At 34.4% G+C, this 21630-nt stretch overlaps 1 protein-coding gene across 5 annotated transcripts in view; it reads right to left on the bottom strand.

Annotated features, from left to right (window-relative positions):
• LOC114625675 (contactin-6) overlaps window positions 1-21630 on the bottom strand; it is a 358006-nt gene that overhangs the window by 11614 nt on the left and 324762 nt on the right. For all 5 annotated transcript variants that reach the window (XM_028773030.1, XM_028773034.1, XM_028773029.1 and 2 more), the window contains 8 exons: window positions 17225-17400; window positions 16755-16872; window positions 15993-16151; window positions 14034-14183; window positions 10382-10452; window positions 5720-5954; window positions 5470-5585; window positions 3419-3605 (listed from right to left, as the gene is read on the bottom strand). In XM_028773030.1, the coding sequence (XP_028628863.1) occupies window positions 3419-3605; window positions 5470-5585; window positions 5720-5954; window positions 10382-10452; window positions 14034-14183; window positions 15993-16151; window positions 16755-16872; window positions 17225-17400 (1212 nt within the window). The remainder of the gene's footprint in view (window positions 1-3418; window positions 3606-5469; window positions 5586-5719; window positions 5955-10381; window positions 10453-14033; window positions 14184-15992; window positions 16152-16754; window positions 16873-17224; window positions 17401-21630) is intronic.

The raw sequence follows: 21630 nt of genomic DNA, 5'->3' as shown, positions 1-21630 counted from the left end.
AATCTTAACTAGGTGGCCTCTTCCCTTGAGGTTATCACTCTCTTTATTTCTTTTCTTAATCTGTTTATCTTCTTGAATATAGGATTTAGCTCCACTCCACTTTCTGGTGTGGAAATTCCCTTTAACTCCAAATGTATATTTTGTATTTTCCCTTATTGAACTACTTCCTTTTCATCAAATGCTCTTAGTAAGAATGAACCTTAGTAAATATACAACAGTCTATACTAGGCTGTTTTGCGATTTCCTTTGCTAATGCAATTAATCAACCTAAATCGCTTCACTTAAGCCTCAGGCAAAATCTTCTTATAAGGGCAAGAAGCAGCCAAATTCTTCACCAAAACATCACAAAAATAGGTCTCCAGGCAACCTACAAAAATTCTTCTCCTTGACACCTCTTGAGGAAGGCCCCCACAGTTCAAATCATTATCAGCATGACTGTCTTCTGTACTTCTACTAGTATGCCCCATTATGAATCACATAAAGTATTACATTGCTTTACTAATCCAAACTACCAAAATCTACTTTCTTCCAAACAAAAGTATAGTTGGGCTTATCACAGCAATGTCTGAGTTTCTGGTACCAATCTCTGTCTTAAGGTTTCATTGCTGTGAAGAGATATCATGATCAAGGCAACTCTTATAAATTAAAACATCTAATTAGGGCTGCCTTATACTTTCAGAGGATTAGTTCATTATCATCTTGGCAGGAAGCATGGCAGTGTCGAAGCTAGAGAGGGAGATGAGAGTAATACATTTTGATCCACTGACAGCAAAAGGGGACCATCTGCCACACTGTGTATAGGTTGAGTGTAGGAGACCTAAATGCCTACTGTCAAAGTGACAAACTTCCTTCAAAAAACCATACCTACTCCAAAAGCCCACACCTCCTAATAGGGCTACTCTCTACAGGTCAAGCATTCAAATATATGTCTATGGGGAACTTACCTATTCAAACCTCCACACTGTGCATGCTAAATAAACTTAATTCTAGTTAATAAAAATGCTTTAAAAACTATATTCCTCCCTTGATAAGGAAATAATATGCTATTATATAATACCAAGAATGTTTGCGTTTATTCTAAATTTCTTTAAAGCTATTTGAAGGACTGTATTTGTTTAACAGAATAAAATTGAATATATATCTTCTTAAAGGCATATAATAGTTTGATATAAAGCATATACACTTAATTTAGGGTATATGAAAAATCTAATTAACAATAATAATCATATACATTTCTAATAAGCCTTGATTTTGTCAGTGCTATGACTTGAACTGTAAAAAAATCCTTACCCTCTACTTTGATACTTGTCCTGGACAATTTCAAAACCAGTGGTTAACTGGTGATTTTCATTCAGTCTTGAGGTTAGCTAAAAATTAACCTAATCTGGTCCAGAACCACAGAAGACTGTTATCTTGGATATTTATTTATTTATTTATTTATTTATTTATTTATTGCTGTGACAAAACCCAATGACTTAGGCAATCATTGCATGGTGTTAGGAACAACTCAGAGCTCACCATTTCATCCACAAGCAGAAGGTAGAAAAGGTACACTGGAAACAACATGAATCTTTTTAAATCTCAGAGCCTACAGCCAATGGTAAACCTCCTCTAAGAAGGGCACACTACCTAATCCTTTCCAAATATTACCAACTGAGGAGGAAGTATTCAAATTCATGAGATTATGGTTGTGTTTCTGATATACTACCATAATTATAATATATCAGAGCAAATGTTTCATCAATTCGGTCAATGCAGTGTAAGACAGGAGGCAGAATAGAACTATATGTTTATCTAATCTTCCCCTCAAAATTATTTCTGTCCATTCTATCTTAAGACAGAAAATGGAGTAAAACAGGGCTGGAAGATTTCAGTTTACATGTACTAGAACAAGGACTCGAAAAATGCACTTAAATACTGGAGAATACATGGTAACCCTAGGCACCGTAAAAGCCTAAAATCTCTTGTCTTCCTGTTTTATCTTTTAAGTAACTTACTTGCTTACCTTTGCTCAGAATCTGTGAAAATCAGTCAAGGCTGAAAGCAAAAAGGAAGTTTAACTTTGGCATCATCTTGTCTCAGATGCCCTCTAAGTTCCAAGAAATCTCAGATCATTGTCCTTAACTTGTAATTTGCTCTTCTAAAGGATGTGTGTTTGGCATCAAAGACCCACTTGTGAAGCTTATAACCACTTGTAACTCCAACTCCACATTTATCTGTTACCTGCTTCTGACTCCTGCAAGACTGTTCTCTCTCTCTCTCTCTCTCTCTCTCTCTCTCTCTCTCTCCCTCCCTCCCTCCCTTCCTCCCTTCCTCCCTCTCTCTCTCTTTCTCTCTGTCTCTCTCTCTCTCTGACACACACACACACACAAAACATACACAAACACACACACAAATATAAAATAAAATAATTACAATGACACTCAAAAAAAAAAAAAACCCTGAAAAGAGAATTAGTCAAAGTGGCTGTAAAGAAAGAACAAATACAGAGGTTTGGGCTATCCAAGTTCATCTTTGGGTATTGTAATAATCTTTAGATTTTGACAGGGAAAAAGTTTGGCAAGGGGCAAAAAAAATTTGTACAGATCGGATTTGAATAGAGTCATGGCTCTGTAGCTACAATTATAATGTGTAACACTTTCTCATCTTAACACAATCTGTATAGTGGGGATTTTTTCAATGCTATTCAAATACTTTATAATAACCCTTGATTTTAACTGAGCAGGCAATTCAATCATATACAACCCTCCCTCAAGGAACATTATAGTGCACTGGGACAGACTACATACTAACTAGATAACTGGATGTGGTAGCTGAGGTTGCACACTGCAGCTGGAGCAATCACCTTATGCAAATAACTTGTTCTCTAGAAAAATAGCAAAATCTTTTTTGAAACACTTTGCAGAACCATAGCTAAGATGGTCATCAGATTGTTACCTGTCAATGGCTGTTTAATTATAAAAACTCAATTTTTTAAAATTGGAGTTAGTCCTTTGCTATTATCCCATTAACATTGATCAAATATTATGAGAATACAAATAATGTTGCTTTTTCCTCTTTATATAAGTGAAATGATCGAAACTCTGAAGACTGAGTAAACAATTTGTATTCATAGCCAAGAAGTCCTGACTTTAGCTCATTGTGTATGAGGCAATAAAGACCCTAATCTTAAGAGCTCTCCTCTTAGTCATAGACATAATCAAACTACTTCCTTTTCAGAAATCCAAAAATATCAAAAGGTCTTATTTTAGTTATTAAAATATTATGTAAAAATTATCTGTAAAAGCACAAACCAAGTTACCAAGAAGATGGAACAATAGAACCTTGTGGTAGGAAGAATGAAATAGCCATGGAGCATAGAAAGTCTACTATTCACAGATGAATGCTATGCATGACCTGGATTATGGTGTATACTCACGGGACTTTTTGGTGGTGACATTAACTGGTGGACTTGAGGGTCCAGTCCCTGCAGTGTTGTAGGCTCTCACAGAGGCAAAGTAAATCGTATTAGCTCTTAGCCCTGTGATGTTCTTGGTTGTGACATTTCCACTGACTCTAATTTTACCAATCATAGATTCTTTGGAGTTTTCTGTCCAGTATAAGACCTGAGTGGTGAAATCACATGATGAATAAATGTATTGTTTTCTCTAAAATATCAACCATTAGAGTATAGTAAGATACAAATGATAAAAATTCTTTATTAAAATGGATATACCTCCCTAGCAAAATAAATTTCTAATATTAATAGAGAGTAATCAAGAAATATCCATCATAAAAAACGACAACCTGGGCATTTTTAGGTTACCAAAATGATGTAAAATTATCAACTTTAACAAAGGGCATATAATAATTTAGACTAAAACAAATCCCATGCCATCAATCAAAATTTCAGATTTGTTGGTATTATCCTTTCCTTTAGAATTCTTGGATACCATGGATAATTAATAATTCAATGAATCACTTGCTATGCAAAACACTGTTTCAGACATATCAAAACAAAACAGAATTATTCGTTCAGCACGAGCGCTTGAGCTCCCAAATATAGAAAGATAGAATATATATACAAATGGTCTATGAATCTGAAGAGAAAGCAATGTTGTTCAGTGAGGAGTACAGAGATTAGAAAACCATCAGGTCTCAGGATAAGCAGTTGACATTCCAGGCATAGAAGTTCAAAGGCATCTGCCACCTAGATTTTTTTGTTTTGTTTTGTTTTGCTTTTTCCATTGCTTTTGTTTCTTTTTTGATTCTTTCAGGGGGGATTATAAGAAAAGAGGAGAGAAAAAATTATAAATATTTAGAAAAATTTTGTTTTTTTAAAGACAAAGTATCCATGTCCTCACTTGCAAGATGAAGACCAATCAGTGATCAAATGTGTTCCCATTACATACTCTTAATCAAAAACAAAGTTGTATAAATGTGATTTACTTCATTTTGAACAATTTAAATGGAACTGTATTGTTTTTTTTTTCCTTGTCACTTAGGTCCCTCAATCTTGATTCTTATATTCTATGGAAAATTCTCAGTAAAATTCCGTGGTTTAAGATCTACAAGGGTTCAACTTTATCTGTCTGTAAGAATATAATGACTGTAATTTTAATAGTTAATACTTCTTTTTGATCACGTGAAAAGATATATTCTGATAATTTCATATGAGCTCTGTCTTCTTAACTGGATTTATGCATCATATTTGTCTTTTACCTGCAATCCTTTAGTCTATACATCTTATTTAATTACAATCATATACCTATTAAAATGGATATTTTTATAGTGTTAAATTTATTTGCCTAAGACCACGTGGAAACATTCTTTCTTCTCATCTCTGTTTTGAGTTTAAAACATTGTTATGTCTCAGATCTGTAATGCTGTTCCAAAGACTTCTGTACTGAAAGACTCATCACAGGCCAATGAAATTATGGGAAAGTAGAAGAATTTTGAAGAGGTGGTGCTTTGTAGGGAGAATTTGATCACTGAGATCATGACCTTGAAGGCTATAATGTGACCAGGGAGTTGTCCAGTGTCATTGTTTTCTGGCTGCCACAGCAAGCATCTTCCCTTGTCACGTGTTCTAATATGCCCTCATTGTGTGACCCCCCCACACACACAAAGCAACAATCTTTGTGTAGACTGAAACTCTGAAATTGTGAGTGAAAATAAATTATTCATCCTTTTAACATTTTTGAAAATAATTTGTTTGTGTATGTATACAACTATGAGAGTGTATGTGTCTTTGTGTGTATGACCACGTATATCTTTGCATGTAGAAGCCAGAAGAAAGCATAGCTTCATCTCTCCATATTCCAAATTATTTTTTTAAATCTATTCTAACAGCTCTTTAGTACAATGGTGTAAAGCAGAATAATAATGCATATACTATTATACAACAGGAAATACGTTATCTTAACAAACAGAAGGTATTGTGTAGGGAGCTGCTACATCTGTTTGCAGAGTGCAGTCAATGTGAATTACCTCATAACCCAGCACTCTTCCTGTGTTTCTATTCCAAGCAATGGCATTCCAGGAAACCTCCATTTCAGAAGCAGAAAAACTCTGGACAGAAGTTCCTCTTGGGGCCAGCTGTGGTTCTACCATCAAGGAAAAGACATCGCCATATTTAAGAGAAAGCCTCAAGGAAAATGATATAAATAAACAAACAAACAAAAAATAAATTGCATGTAAAGTTACAAGAAAAACTATTCCAACACTGAAAACAGCTTACCATCTTCCCCAGAGTAGACAATGGACACAGTACTCAGGGATCCTTCTCCTTCATTATTGTACACTCCCACTTTGACTTCAAAGGGAGACAGGGGCATGATGCTTTCATTTCTGTAGATGAACTTTGATGATTCTACAAGAGCCACCCTTTCTTTCATCCAGGTTGTTGAGCCCACTGGCCGGAACATGATGATATACCCAAATCCCTCTCCGTTCTGTAGTTCTTCTGGAATGGACTTGGGCAGAATGCAATCAACCACTGAGTATTCATGAAAAATCTTGTGAACTATAATTATATTTTTTGATTACTTTATGTTTCTTCTATATATGTAGCTATGGATAATTACAATAATTAATGAACAATTAAGAATACCTTTATTTCCAGTGCCATCTCTAATAGTTCTACTTTCCAAAAAATATGAAGCAGAATATATATAATATATATATATATATATTAATATATATATATATATTTGATCATTCATAAATGGCAATGATAAAATTCAGTAGAAGGCTGAAAGTTTTAATGATACAAGCTAAAACATAATCTTACATGAATTTTTAGCTCACTACCAAATTAACTTATTAACTACTTCTCTAATGCTAAATATACTTTATTTTCGATATCCTAAAAAATTCTTCTGAGTGTGTTATAATCAAGTTTCATAACATTCAATTTAAGAAATATTCTGTTCAAAAGCATAAAGAAACTCGTTTTTTTTAAAGCATGTGCTTCATTAATAACATCAGTGTGAATTATTTCTGACCAAAAAAATTATACATTGCTAATTAACAGAAATTAAGTTTCACACAACACAGTTAAAACCTGTTCTCACTAAACAAAATTATTATGTATTCTTTCAGAACTCTATAGATATGAAAATTATTATTATATTAACCAGCAAGAAAAAAGTGAAATTTTGCTTCATCCTGGACAATCATCTTACCTGATTATAACTATAGATATTATATTTATGAATCCATAGAATTTTCTGTTTTTCTACAGGAAAAATATTTATTTTATTTTTTTTAATAATTTTATTGGATAAGTGTGGTTCTAACCCAGCACAATATTAGTGGCTTTCATGGTCACATGTTTATTTTCTGAATTCCTTTAGCTTTCTGCTTGTACCACAACTTCCAGTTACACACTCCAGAACATAAGGCATAATATACTCCAGTATCTGTGAGAGTTTCTGTTGCAGCCTCTTTAATGCTCAATAGCAATTAATAGACCCAACTGATTCCTCTTACAGAATTTCAATATGAAGCCTGCAGTCTGGAGCATACTGAACCAAAGCTCAGCATAGGCGATAAGTAGAAAATATAAGGGAAAAAATCATTGGGTAAGTAGAGTCTAAGTGTTTATTTTGTAATTTAAGCTGTCAGGTAACAGACTTTGTTCAGCAGGTAAAGGTGCTTGTCACTCATTCCAATGACCTGAATTCCATCTCTAGATTCACATGGTGGTGAGAAATGACTCTCACAAATTATCTTCTGACTGCCATATGGACATTTGCATACACACAAGCACACATACACCACATGGAGAAAATAAAGGATATAATAAATATCTCTGAAAGCTCTAAAGTAAGTAGAGAGGAAATAGAGCTTTGCTAGCAGCCATGCACAAACTGTAAACAAAGGAAATGGAAAGTGTTTCATCCATGCACAAGAAACTAGGGGAGGTTGTCCTAGATTATAGGGACTGTGGCCTAGAACTCCTATGGCCTCCAGAGATGGACAATTTGCCACTTCCGCAATTGACTGGCTGCTCTGTTGCAGACACATTTTCATTTCCTCATTGCTTTCTCTGTAGGTTTAAAATAAATCCCCATTCACTGAGATGATCCAAAGGTGTCTCTGTTTTCATAAAACAATCTAAAAAATACATTGAGCAAAAAATGAGAAAGAACACAGCTGATGAAACTTGGAAAAAGTAAGGTTTTTTTTCTCTTAGGAATTGGGGGAATAATTGTACAGTTACTTAGGAATGATTTAGAAGAGGCTTATAAGAATTCAGCAATATTTGATTTATTTTGAAGTTTCTTCATTCTCAAATGCAATGTCAGTCAATGTTCGGTTCAATATGCAGAAAATACTTGTTTCTTAGTAATGCATAATGCCTCTCTATCATGTTATCCATCCAAAAAAGAACTTTGACTAATAAGATCAAATTAACATGTATCAAAAGTCACTTATTTAGATTCTTTCATTTATGGACTAAGAGCCACAATGATAACAAACAAACAAACAAACAAACAAAACCCAACTACTTAGCAGTTTAAAAGAGCAGAAAAAAGTTTTCTTCTTCCAGCTGAGAAAATTCTCAAAGGTTCAGAGATTCAAATGAATGTAAAATTTATTAGAATTCTTAAAGACTAATAATGATCAAGTGCACTTTAATATGAACCGATGCCAATCAAATAGAGGTCTAGTCACATATTGCTTACAGGTTGGTTTTGAAAGTAAGAGTTTGAGTGACATGACACCATATACTTAAGATGAAGGGCTAGAAAAAAATTAATCTATTCCAAACTGATCTAGAATCTATTCCCTCGGAACTGGTCCTCATAGGATAAGAAGATATGGTGTAAGCTGTTACTTGAGAAAAGCAATCAATAGTCCTACATAATTGTAACTTCTTTGAACAACAATAACAACAATAAAAAATGAATGGCTAACATGATAAGACGTCCACATGGGTGGAATAGTTGCACTTATAACTTGAGGATCACCAACAGATGTTTAAATAAACTATAAACCTGGAGGCATACACTTGACTAGGAAGGCAACAATCTTTAAAGGAGAACTTACTACTATCTCTTTCTTACAACAGTATTATTTTTAACTGCATTTTAATCTATATAACCACAGATAAGTGTACATTTCACCTCTCATCAAGAAAGCTACTTTATGAAACAGACAGAGACCATTTCAGAAAATTAAAACTGGCCAAAATAGAGACAATATGTGGTGCTCAACCACAACCGATAGAGCTACAATACAGCTTTTATCTCTAAGGCTATGAAAATATTTTGGAAGATGGATCAAAAGATTTTAAGGGCCAGAGGATGATAATGTGTATTGTGCCATAGTGTCTTCTCTATAGAATAGGAAAACTGTCCCAGCAAAATCTCTACACAAAGTGTTTCAGCAAGATTTGCACAATAATAACACCAATTAAGATGTAAACAGGGTTGAAAGAAATTTCACAAAGCTACAATCTCCCTCTACCCCAACTGATGAGCCCTAAATATATATAATATATACATGAGCAACACTAAAAAGATGTATTTATGTTCTCTCTCTCTCTCTCTCTCTCTCTCTCTCTCTCTCTTTCTCTCTTTCTCTCCAATAATAATTTTAAAAAGAAGGTATCATGAATTTGAGGGAGAGTGGGGTGATACAGGAAGAGTTGGAGCACAGTAAGGGAGCAACTGAAACAATATAAATAGAGTACTTACTAATGAAATTATCAAATTAAAGAAAATAAAGATTCAGAGAACATAACCACATGTCCTCATTTGTATGATATATGAATATTTTGTGACTCTAATAACAGAGTGAAATTTCATAAAAGAGACAAAATTATTTGCAATCCTCAAAATTTTTACTTTGTGTAAGAAATGTGGCAACCTCAGTCATGTGCCTTTAACTCTACAGTGTGTTTTCTATATACTCATTTATAGCCAAATTAGATATGATACACCACCTCAAGCTTTACTTATTAGGGAACATAAAATGAGGACAAACATTAATATTCAGTTTGTATTTGACTTCTGATATCAAATTTTGCAACGTAGCAATTTTAAATTCCAAAAATATGCAAAATAGAACATAGCCCACCCTCACAAATAGAGCAGCTGGTACAGGCATGAATACATGACTGATGAACAACACAAAAGATCAAATGTACTTAAAATGTTAGGAGAGATTATGTTGTTATTATTATTATCATTATCATTATTAAATCTTGATTGTCATATTTTGCAATGCCAACTTGGGAAGTGTCCACACTGTTGCAATGTCAAACAATTGACCATGTGGCCTTTCAAGTTTATGATACCAAATGGTAATAAAATTTATATTCTGAAAGAGAAAAATGAATCTATATGTTAATGTGAAACACAATGACCAGCAAAGCTTTGATGCTCCTAAGATTTCATTTAGGTGCTGGGAGAGAACAGCTGATGCCATAAAGAGCACTGTTAGAACAATAATCCCAATAATCCATTTTAGTCTGGGCTCTTCTAAGTCCACCATACCCACAATGAGAAATCATTCTATAGCTAATCAGTAAAGGAGTACACAATCCACCCAGTCTTAATGACAATACTACTGACCACTGCACAGCAGATACTGACATTGTTATCATTGTTTTATATATATATATATATATATATATATATATATATATATATATATATATATGACAATTTGCACTGAGATAGTCACATTCTCTTGCCTTAGTGAAAATAAGAATTGCATAATACCAGCCATAAATAGCTCATTGTCAAGGTGACATGGTTTGATATGCTGAATTTTAATATGCCCTGTGAAGTGATCAAATAAAGTTTTGGGTCTTTTTGTTTTGTCAGTATTTGTCCTGGCCAGCTAAATTTTTCTCATTCAAAAATAACTTAGTTGAACAGAAAATTACCTCCCACGTAATGACAAGTTCCGATCTGCTTCCACCGCCTCCATTGATATTTACTGGTGCCACATTGGGGACTGCAGACAACCAAGAGAAACATGGATAGTTAGGATGAAAGGAACGTCTTCATCAAGAAGAATTCTGTTTGGGAGGGTTTCACCTTTCAAAGTGCTCATTCTGGCAAACTGAGAGAGTGCTGCATTCTTAATCAACATAAATGATGTTTACACATATCCAAATTTCTAAGAGAGAGGACACAGTTTTGTTTGATACATGGGCCCCTTGGCTCCAAAATTAATTAAAAATCAAGTAACATCGTGTGTTTGACATTATTATGCATCATCTACTAATTGGCAAAATGATGTTGCGTTCAGATGGTAACGGTGACACTGCTGATTTAGGGCCTAATTATACAGTTGTGCTGTAAACAAGTTACTCAGGCAGTACATTAATTCATTATTTTTTGTCAATAAACAAGCTGGATGTTTTTGCTTTTTTAACTATTGGGATATTTTAACATTTAAAACTGAATTCTTGTACTGGCATTATTCTTGAGTGAATTAGTGTAATTTTCAACTTTTCACTTGGAAAATTAGAGTGTTCTCCTGTAAAGAACATGACTGCAGAGCTAAGACTTCTGCTTCCTGTTTGGATATAAGACAGAAACACTGAAAACACTAAAGAAATCAGAAGAATAATATGCTATTCAACTCTATGAGGATTAGATAAAGCTGGCTCAAGGTAAATGTTAAATATATCTCAAACAGAGTAAGTAGTCAGATTCTATCACATACTTAGAAGTCTTAAAACGATTCTATTAACACAGTAGCAAAACCAACTTAAACCTGTAATGGGTAATGCTGATGCATATGACCTTCAAGCTGTCTTGGAAGTTATTTTCATGGTACGATTTTTGACCAGGATTCAGAAATTGAGAATAATATCTCTAGGTATGGTATGATTTCACTCAAAGTTAAAAATGTGTGTGAGGATGAGTGGGGAAAGGCTGCGACTACTCATATCATCTTTCTTTCAACCCATTGGGACAATCTAAAGACACCCAGGTTGTTCACGTCATTTTTTTTAATAAATTATTTATTTTTTCTCAAATCGTAATTCATTCACACAGAGGTTATAAACACAGAAAGGCAGGATGTGGGGAAGGGGATGACACTGGAGTGTGGGTGTTCAGGGGGAATACAGATGTCTTTCAGAACCGGGTATCCGCTGGGTGAAGGTTCAGGGGATAGGTCACTATGACTCTGCTTATGACTCACTTGTCCTTATCTAAGTTGGTATTGTCTGCCAAGGCTACCTATTTACAAGGTCTATGACTACTCAGGCTGGTAAATTTTCACAAAAGCTGCCTGTTTACAATAGCTTATAGCCCTCTGTTTCAATGTTTTTCCACAAAGACCCAAGACTTGGTGTTAGTATACATGTATGACAGGCCTATTGCTGATTTTAGGCCTATGGCTGATTTTAGGCCTTCAGTGTGTAATCAGGGCTGCCCCTGACATCTCCTCCCTTCTCTAAGTATAGAAGGGCTGTGGCAATTCTAATCTTGCGAAGGCAGGGATAGAGGCCTGACCTCCAGTAATTGAAGGGGATCTTGTAATGGCTCCGGTCCCCCTGTCGTTGTCCAGTGTTCACATCATTCTTTTGTGCAAATAGTTAGCTCTATCAAGAAAATAGTGCTGTGATAATCTGATGGGATTTTTTTTAAAGATAGCGTTTTCTCAACAGACATTTTAAGGTTCAATTTACCCTTCATTTTGTTTGCTTATGGTTCTCATAAAGATCAGCTGGACATAAGCCATACTGCCAAATACTGACACTCATTTTGTCAAGGTAGCATGGCCAGGGTAATGTCTACAGAGTTGCTGAATACGTAGTGCTCAACAGTGTCGCACATACTTGAGATACTTCCAAACTTCAGTTATGTAAGCAATATATTTTTTTTTACTTAAACGTATATTTTTTTCCTAGTTTCTATACAATGAAAAACAGAAAATACTCTATTTCAAACACAAACTTGTGTATGTTTGTATCTGTGTAAGTGTGCACAATGTATTTGCAGGCACCTGTGGAAACCAGAAGATGATGCTAGATCTGGAAGTGCAGATGGTTGTGAGCTACTCAATAAGTATCCTATGAGTTCAGTCCAGGTCCATGGGAAAAGAAGGAAGTGAAGAACTCTCAACTTCTGAGCCATGTCTTCATTCTGTTCTTTCTTAACTCAATTTTAAAATTAACTATTTTTAATACTAAAACCATATTGAGGAAAAGTTAGTCTTTGATGATAAGACGAAAGAAAGGGTGGGCAGGTACTTTAGTGTGATCCAGTCCTGTTTAGAATATATATGAAATCCTGAAAGTTCAGAACATCCATAATGGTTGGTAGCAGTAGGCAAACAAATGTTACTGCACTGACAACACAGTTGGGGACAACCTTGCCAAAGCAACAAAATGAAAAACTGGAAACAATAGCTAATATTCAGAATCAGGAGCTTCACCTGAACCAGTGGGTTTACAGTGAAGCTGCAACTACTGCTCATCTGGGCAGAGAGTAAAATGTTGAACAAATCTGGGTTGTAGAGATCCACAGTTAAGGTTTCAGGTCTAGAATGCCATAAAAATAAGCTTAGGTCCAATTCTTCATTTTGTCCTCCAGAAAATAATAAAACTTCCTGTTCAGCTCTGTACTCCAACATGATTTAATTCAGTGTCAGCATTTTTAAATATATTATTTTTCTAAAATTAATTCTAAAGTAAAAATATGGTATCAGGGGTGGGATATGCATTTGACTGGTATGGGACTGCCCCTGAGTACAGTGGCCAGCACTAAAAAATAAATTCAAGAAACAAAAATTACTTTTCTTTAAAAAGAAAGTTTTGGTACATCATAATTTTGAAATTAAGTATACTTTATGGAAACTAACATATAACTCATGCTTGTTAAACTGATGCAACAAGAAGAAAGAGATTATACATTGCATGGCTGAGTAATAATGGGAACTGTGTGAGCTTTGCATGACAAAACACTAGGGATACCACCCTGTATGAGAAAGCTGAGTCGAGACAAAGATGGTCTGTGATAAAGTACTTAAGAAGACATGATTTGGAGCAAAGTTGCGCTTTGGCTTTGCTGCTCAGTGAACCAGCTGATGCTCAGTTAGCATTATTGTTCAGTGAGATTAGAAATTACCTCACTTACATTGAGGAGAATTTACAGTTTTTCTCTGTGAAGCTGTATCTAGATCAGAGTTGAAACATGTAGATGAAAATGAATACTTGCTGAGCCAAATAGATGCTGTATCAATTCTTAATACCATATTAATGAACAAGCCCTAACATATCTTCTATGTATACATTCCCTATAGGAGTTTGAGTTAAGAAATATATTAAAGGTTGCTTCTGTAAAACTATTTAGACTCATCTGCTTAACATTATTTCAACTCAAATTTAAACCCTGATTGTAGGAATGAGGTGGACGAGATACACCTGGCTTTGGTCCAAATACAAAGGGAAAAACCAGAAGCACTAACTCATCAACACTAATTTTGTTCTAAAATTTCTAAAGGACCCACAGAAGCTTTTCTCTAAGAACCAGAACAGAAAGGATCTTCCATGTCAGCAGTAAACATAGATTTCTTACCTGATGCTTTGGTTCTCAGCAACTCTGATGGTTTGCTTGGCTCTCCAATCCCAATATTGTTCCCAGCAACAACACGAAATTCATACTCCACCCAAGGACTCAAACCAACAACTGTTGCGTTGTATGTCTGTCCATTGAGAATTTCAGGGACTAAAGCAAGCAAACAAACAAAAATATCCACAGAAATCAGAACACAGCATGTAAGGTAATAAATAGACACTCGTTAAAGAGTCCAGAATTATCTTGATCCTTTGGTTTGTTTCCATAAGAAGCTCAAGATTTGTTTTTTTTTTTTCAATGTATGTGAAGTTGATTTCTCCGAAGGATTATGTGGAAGTTTTGATGGGAGTTGGACTGAATCTATTGATTGCTTTAGGCAATATGGTCATTTTTTCTGATGTTAATCCTGCCAATCAATGGGCCTGTGAGGTCTTTCCAACATACAGTGGCATCTTCAATTTCTTTCTTCAACGTATTCAAAGTTCTTAGTATGTAAGTGTTTTACTTGCTCAGTTAGGTATTTTAATTTTTATTTTAATAAGATATTTTAATTTTTTAGTCTATGGTGAAAGGTGATGTTTCTGTGATTTATTTATAGGTATGTTTGTCATTTGGATATAAGAAAGCTACTTTTTTTGGTGTTAATTTTGTATCCTGCTGCTTTGTTGAAAGCATTTATCAATTGTAGACATTTCATAATGGAGTCTTTAAGGACTGTTATGAATAATATTATATCATCTGAAAATAGACTTACTTTGCCAAGTTCCTGTCTTATTTGTATCGCTCTGATCTCTTTCAGTTGTCTTATCTGTATATTGAACAAGTATGTAAGGAGTGAACATTTTTGTCATCTTCCTCTTAATGGGAATGCTTTGAGTTGCTGTTCATTTAGAATAATGTTGTCTATTGGTTTGTTGCAAATTGCCTTTATTATATTGAGGTATCCTTCATGTCACTAGTATCTCCAAGACTTTTAAAATGAAGGGATGTTGGTTTCTTTCAAAAAAAGCCTTTTATGCACCTAATGAGATGTTCTTGTAGTTTCTGTCTTTTAGACTGTTTATATGATAGATTACATTTTTTGATTTATGTCATTCATGAATCTCTGGGATGAAGCTAACTGATCATAGTGGGTAAGCTTTTTGATGTCTTAACTTTAGTTTGTAAACACTTTATTGGGAATTTTTACATCTATATTTATGAGAAATGTAGAGCTACAATTTTTATTTGTCATTTTGTTGTGTAGTTTTGTCATTAGGGAAATAGGAGCTTCATAAAACAAATTTGAAAATGTTCTTTCAGTTTCTCTTTCCCAGGATAACTTGTGAAATATTGGCATTAATTACTCTTTGAAGGTCTTGTAGACTTCAGCACTGGATCCATCTGGCCCCAGATGTGGTTTTTGTTATTGTTGGGATATTTAATTATTGCTTGCATTTAACTAGGGATTTGGGGTCCAATAGAGCCTTTTGATCTCATCCTGACACAAATGTTCTGAGCCCTGTAGATAAAGACATGAACTAGCTTCTTTTAGGTTTAACAGATTGATAGAATAGAGATTTTTAAAAGTATTTCTTTAGGAGTCTTGGAATTTCTTCATTATTCATTGTAATGTCTTCTTTTACTCTTCAAATTTTTGAAATTTGGATTCTCTTTCTCTTTCTTTTGATTATCTTGGGCTAAATGTTTTTGATGTTTTGAAGAACACACTCTTCATTTCATTGATTCTATTACATATCTTGTTGTTTCAATTTTACTATTTTTTAGCCCTGAGTTTCATAATTTCTTTCTATTTACTCTTGTTTTTCTTTAAATCTTTTAAGCGTATTACATTATTAACATGAGAAATAATATATATTATTAAAATGTGGAATTACAAAAATTGTTGTAGAATTATCAAATTAAAATATTGTGTACACCATTATTAGACTATAATTACAAATACCCTAGGTCACTTACCTGTAGCAACTGCTTGCCAACCCACAGAAAAGGGTGTCCGTGTTTGAATAGTAAAAATTTGAATGGGGCTGTTATTATCAGGGCCAGGTCTCCAGCTGAGCTGGGAGGTGGTACTTGAGATATGCTCCACTTTTACATCTTCTGGTGGACCAGGGGGACCTAGAGAAATGTTATTTATGATTGATGTGTTGAAAATGTTTTATAACATCAATTGAAGACAAGAACGGTTTACTTTACCTGCCATAGATGGAAAATAAATGACTAAATACAAGTTATTTGTAGCACACAGTCAGATTAAATCCTAATAATTTATTTTATCCAGATAACACATTAGATTAGAAAGACCATCTATAGAGAGTAGGGACAACAAAGCATGCATTTATTGAATAGCATAGAACAATGAGGAGCTTTCAAAAACTGATATTCGTTCTCTCTTCAAAAGAAGCTCAAGTAAGTATAATTAATATGGACAAACGTAAAATCCTACAAAGTTTATTCTGCATGGACACTAATAGTTTATTGCAAAAACAAAGCCAGTCTAAATTTTAGGAATTGATACAATGTGCTATGCACAGCCATTTTTTTTGGTCCATAACCACAAAACTGATAAAATCGAATCTTGGAATTTAGAAAACAAAAATTACTTATGGTTTTCTGTCATTCTCTTATCCTCATTTAATCCCTCAAACAGCTGCTATCTATGTGTGGGAATTTCTGATCAGGAATAAAAAATAGAACCATTCTTTCATCATTTCTGCTCACCTCTCACAATGATATCAGCGCCAGCAGACAAGCTTTCTAGTGTTGTTTGTACTGTGCATAGATATTTTCCTGAATGGCCTAATTGAATATTCCTTATCATCAAATCCCCAACGGATTCCTAAAGACAGAGAGAAGGAACTGGATGAAAACATAATCACACACAGCGGGTCCTATTTTCTTTACAGCTGGGTAGATATTAAATATAAGACAGTTTTGAAATTAGAAGATGTACTCATTATTATAGTTTTCCATAATTGATCCCTTTTATTATCCCCTTTACTCTAATTGCATCCAGAAAACAAGTATTTCTGGGAAACACGTAAAATAGAGCAAAACAAAAACAGATGCAGCTTTATACCCAGATAGAGATTTTGCCTGTGAATAAAGACAGAGAGAATGATTATGAACCATGTGGATTCAGGGAAAACATTATTTGTTTTATGAAGAACTTAGCAATTTCAGACACTTACTCCCCCAATTCGTTCAAAATGAGCCATTCCTTTCTTTAAATCTATGACATCTCCATTAAAGTACCAAACAAATAGAACTTCCATGGTGGGGTCATGAGACACTTGGCAGGGTAAGACGATACTCTCTCCAACTGTGACATCCATTTTAGATGGTGGTATTGTAATGACCGTTTTCTCTGTTGAGAAAAAAATTACATCTTAAGTCTTTCAAAATAAAGCATATGATTATAAAATACATATTTTTATGGTATACTATCATTAGAGGCAGAGTGAATTACCAATATGTTCAGTATTAAAAAATAATCTTTCTTTTTTTAACATCTTGTACATACCATTTTGCTTCTTAAAGAAGTAGACCAATAAGTCATCTGTATTACCCTCTCCTCAAGAGGGGTCAGAAAGAACCTAAGAGTCAGAGTTTGGGAGGTCTGGAGAGAAGCAGTGTCCTCTAGATTTAACAGAACTGCTTCATTGATGACTTTATAGAAACTGTGATGTTTTCGATGTTTTCACTATATTAACCCAGTTGATATAGAAGCATACATCACAGAAGGGTTCATGGGTCTCACATGTGACTGAGGAACTAAAAACACTCCATAGTTTCTGGTGGAGGGAGAGTTAGGGTTTTTTTTAATGTTATGGCCCTTGATAATTGAAAAGGACTCAGTAAATGGTTCAATGTCCACGAGTACACAGGAAACAAAAACTGGATTCAGTGGGTTATTTTAAAAAGGATATTCCATATAGATTTTTCCTCCCTCCCCTTTTCCCTCTCGCTCTGACCGCTCTCACTCCAAGTGCAACTCACTCCAGGCCTCTGCTTATCTGGCCTGTCTTCAGACACCCCATATGAGGGCATCAAATCTAATTATGGATGTTTGTGAGCCACCATGTGATTGCTGGAATTTGAACTCATATCTTCCAGACATGAAATCACTGCTTTTAAAAGTGCTTTAGTTTGATTTGTCGATCTCCATATAACCTCTTTTACTGTGCATATAAGAGAAAATGGGCAATATTTGTTTTTTTGATTTCTGGGTTATCTCAAGCAAGATGATTGTTTCTAGCTCCAACTATTTGCCTGCAAATCTCATAATTTTAATTTTGTTAACAGTTGAGTAATATTCCATTGTGTAAATGTCCCAACCATGGTTTCATTAGCCATTCATCAGTCGGTGGGCACCTATGGTATTTACAGGGATAGAGCATTAGAGAACATAGATGAACTTCTGTAGTAAGAACCAGATACCTTGAATAAACCCCCAAAAGTGGTATAGCTGTATCTGTGGTAGATGACTTCTCAGCTTTTAAAGAATCCTCACACAAATTTCCAGTGGTTGTTCTAATTTGCACACCCACCAATAAGTGTTTCTCTTTCTCCTCATCCTTGTTTGCATGAGCCTTCATTTGTTTCATTGTACTTGGCCACCATGATGACCAGTGTAGGTTAAAATATCAAAGTAGTTTTATTTTACATTTGCCTGATAGATAGAGCTATAGAATATTTTAAAAATGTATTTTAGATTCTTGTGTTTCATCTTTTGGGAAATTTGTTTACATCTATATCCAATTTTTAAATCGTGTTATTTGATTTTTATCTATTGCTCAAGGTTTTCTGTTTGTTTGTAAGTTTGTTTTTTGTTTTGTTGTTCCTTACAGTTCTGGGTGTTAACCCTCGGTCAAATGTATAATTAGTAAGGATTTTTTTTTCCACTCTGTTGGCTGCTGCTTTGCTCAGATGGCTGATATTCTTGGCTGTGCAGGAAGTGTTTAGATTTCTGGAGTCCTATTGATTAATCATTGCTCTTAATGCCTGTGTGATTGGTGTTCGAATGGTTTTCCTTTTCTGTGCCATATATTTTCCTGTGCCAATGAGAACATGCCTATTCCCAGCTCTCTCTTTTTTCAGATTATGGATATATGATTGTATATTGATCTCCATGGTCTCTGGAGACCTATTGACATAGAAACATCCAAAAATATAGATATATATTCAAGGGATTTAGTTGGAGTTACAAAATGATTGGAGAAAAATGCTCCAACTAGATATCTTATATACCACCACTTATAACCCCTGCTACCAAGAATATATTATATGTTGTTGAGTCATGGGGCAGTGGGTCTCTCTAGAATAAACAAACATTGCAAGTTATTGCCAAGATTGTTAGTTACCCTCAAAATTCTGATGAATCTATTAATCATCATCTATTGATGAAGATACATTTATGTCATCAAACATGGAGAAATTTAACAGGCACCCAACTAAAACATTCAGTCGTATTGACTAATATTCATGGTTCTAGAAGGTACTTTGCACATTACAGGAAAAGAAAATTAGTAATGAATATCACCCAGCTATAAACCTCATGACCTACAACTGTGAACTAGCTATAAGGTAAGCAAGTTTAATAGTGGTACAAAGGTTGTGGGAATAACTGAACAGTTTTTGATTGGATGTAATTCTAGTCCATGAGATGGTATGAATACCTTACCTGATAAGATTTCCAAGATCCTGAAACTAGATTAGGTCATGGGCCCAATTGAAAATGTACCATTATTATTCTGCTAAAGAAACATAGCAATACAATGACTCCTAATGACATTCTCCTGTGTCCATAGATCAAAGCATCATATCTCATCAGAGAAGCTTCCTGAGGTAGATGGTAACTAACAAATATACCCACAACTGGACAACATACAGGGAGTGAGAGACTTTGGAGAATTCAAGCTTGAATGGGATATTTTTATCCAAACTCCTCCCCTCAAGGTACAAGAACCTAAAAGTACACTGGGGGAATAAAAAGAGCCAGAGGTAGTAGTTGGCTCCACAGAATCAGTGTCCAGGATCTTTCAGATGGAACATGGTTGATAAACATTCTTGAAACATTTAAAAGACCAACACAAGTAAAAAATTAACAAAATCTCATTATGTAGAAGGAAAAGTGGACATGAAGGCCCAGCCATTGCCAAGAAGCTACTTAAATAGGTACCTTTTGGCAATGGAAAATCAGTTTTTTTCTAATGAAATGACACTGGGCATATAAACTATACTCCAGTGTAGGCCCCATGCCCAGGAGTGAGTAGTCAGACAACACAAAAATGATTTTATGTATTTTATGTAATTGTATTGGTTTGATATATTTTTATCTTATTGGTTTTGATTTATTATTTTTAATTGTTTTTCTATTTCTGAGAGACAGAGAAAGAACGTGAAATCAGATGGCTAGAAAGGTGGGTAGGGTCTGAAAGGAGTTGTGTGAGTGAAGAATATAATCAAAATATAGGTTAGTTTTAAAAAAATAGTAAAAGAAAGTAAAAGAAGATATGAAGTTGTGAGGGTAGTTTGGATGAGTAGATCTGGAAAAAGTTAAGAAGATTATTGGAGGTAAGGAGGAAGAGTGTAGTAGGCTGGTCTGAAGCTACTTTTATTCAAATGCCAACATCCGGTTGTTCAAGACAAGTAGATCCTCATGTATACCAGCTTTTGTTGTATAAATCTTGCTCCCCCCTCATTATCTGTTATTAGTTAATAAATATGCCTACAGCCTATAGCCGGGAAGAAGAGAGATGGGTAGGTCTTCTATCCTTGGATTTAGAGTCTGTGACCTGGACTACAAGGAGAGACAAGGGGAAAAGAAAGAGAAGAAGGAAGAAGGAAGAAGGTACTGTGGGGTAGGTGGATCCTGAGTGCTTGACTATGAGGGGTGGCCAGTTAGAGTAGGAGTAGGCCAGGCACAACATCACAAGTGATATTTTGGGGTTTTTGACATAAAAGCAAACAAAATAACATAGAGGGTTGATATCTGTCCAGCTCTAATGGTCTAAGGTTTATTATAAATATAAAGGATTTTTTGTCTTTTATTCAGGAACTAAATGATTTAAGATGTGGATATAAACCCCAAAATAATATTTACCACAACTACATAAGTATAATCAAAATAAATTTTATGAAATTCTCCAAAACACTATAAGATATTCCTTAAATGATATAGTTTTCTTCATAATTCACATGGAAATAAGTTATAGAAAACCCTAAAAGGACAGCATTACATACATAGTGGGCTACCCCATTTTTTATTTTACTCTAAATACCCAGCTATTTTAAATATATCCAGCTATATTACATAAAAATTATAGCTATGACTTTAAATAATTCATTAGTAGCTTAAGATTTAATGAGTCAAACTGCATTTCTAAGATTATATACACCATAATTTGTGTAGTTTTATAATTGCATGCTTATATTTAAAAGTATGAATGCAACATGTTATATTTTGGGAATGTTTGTGACCATCATTTTCTGTTTTAACTGAAGTTGCAATGTGAATAAGGAAGAGGGAAATATCTCTTCGTAAATACACAGTCTTTGATGTCAAAATACGCAACTGTAATAGAATCTTCCTCTG

This window comes from Grammomys surdaster, unplaced genomic scaffold (genome assembly GCF_004785775.1).
Source record: "Grammomys surdaster isolate TR1022 unplaced genomic scaffold, NIH_TR_1.0 220, whole genome shotgun sequence".
Lineage (NCBI taxonomy): Eukaryota > Metazoa > Chordata > Mammalia > Rodentia > Muridae > Grammomys > Grammomys surdaster.
This window is presented reverse-complemented; position numbering and strand designations above follow the sequence as displayed.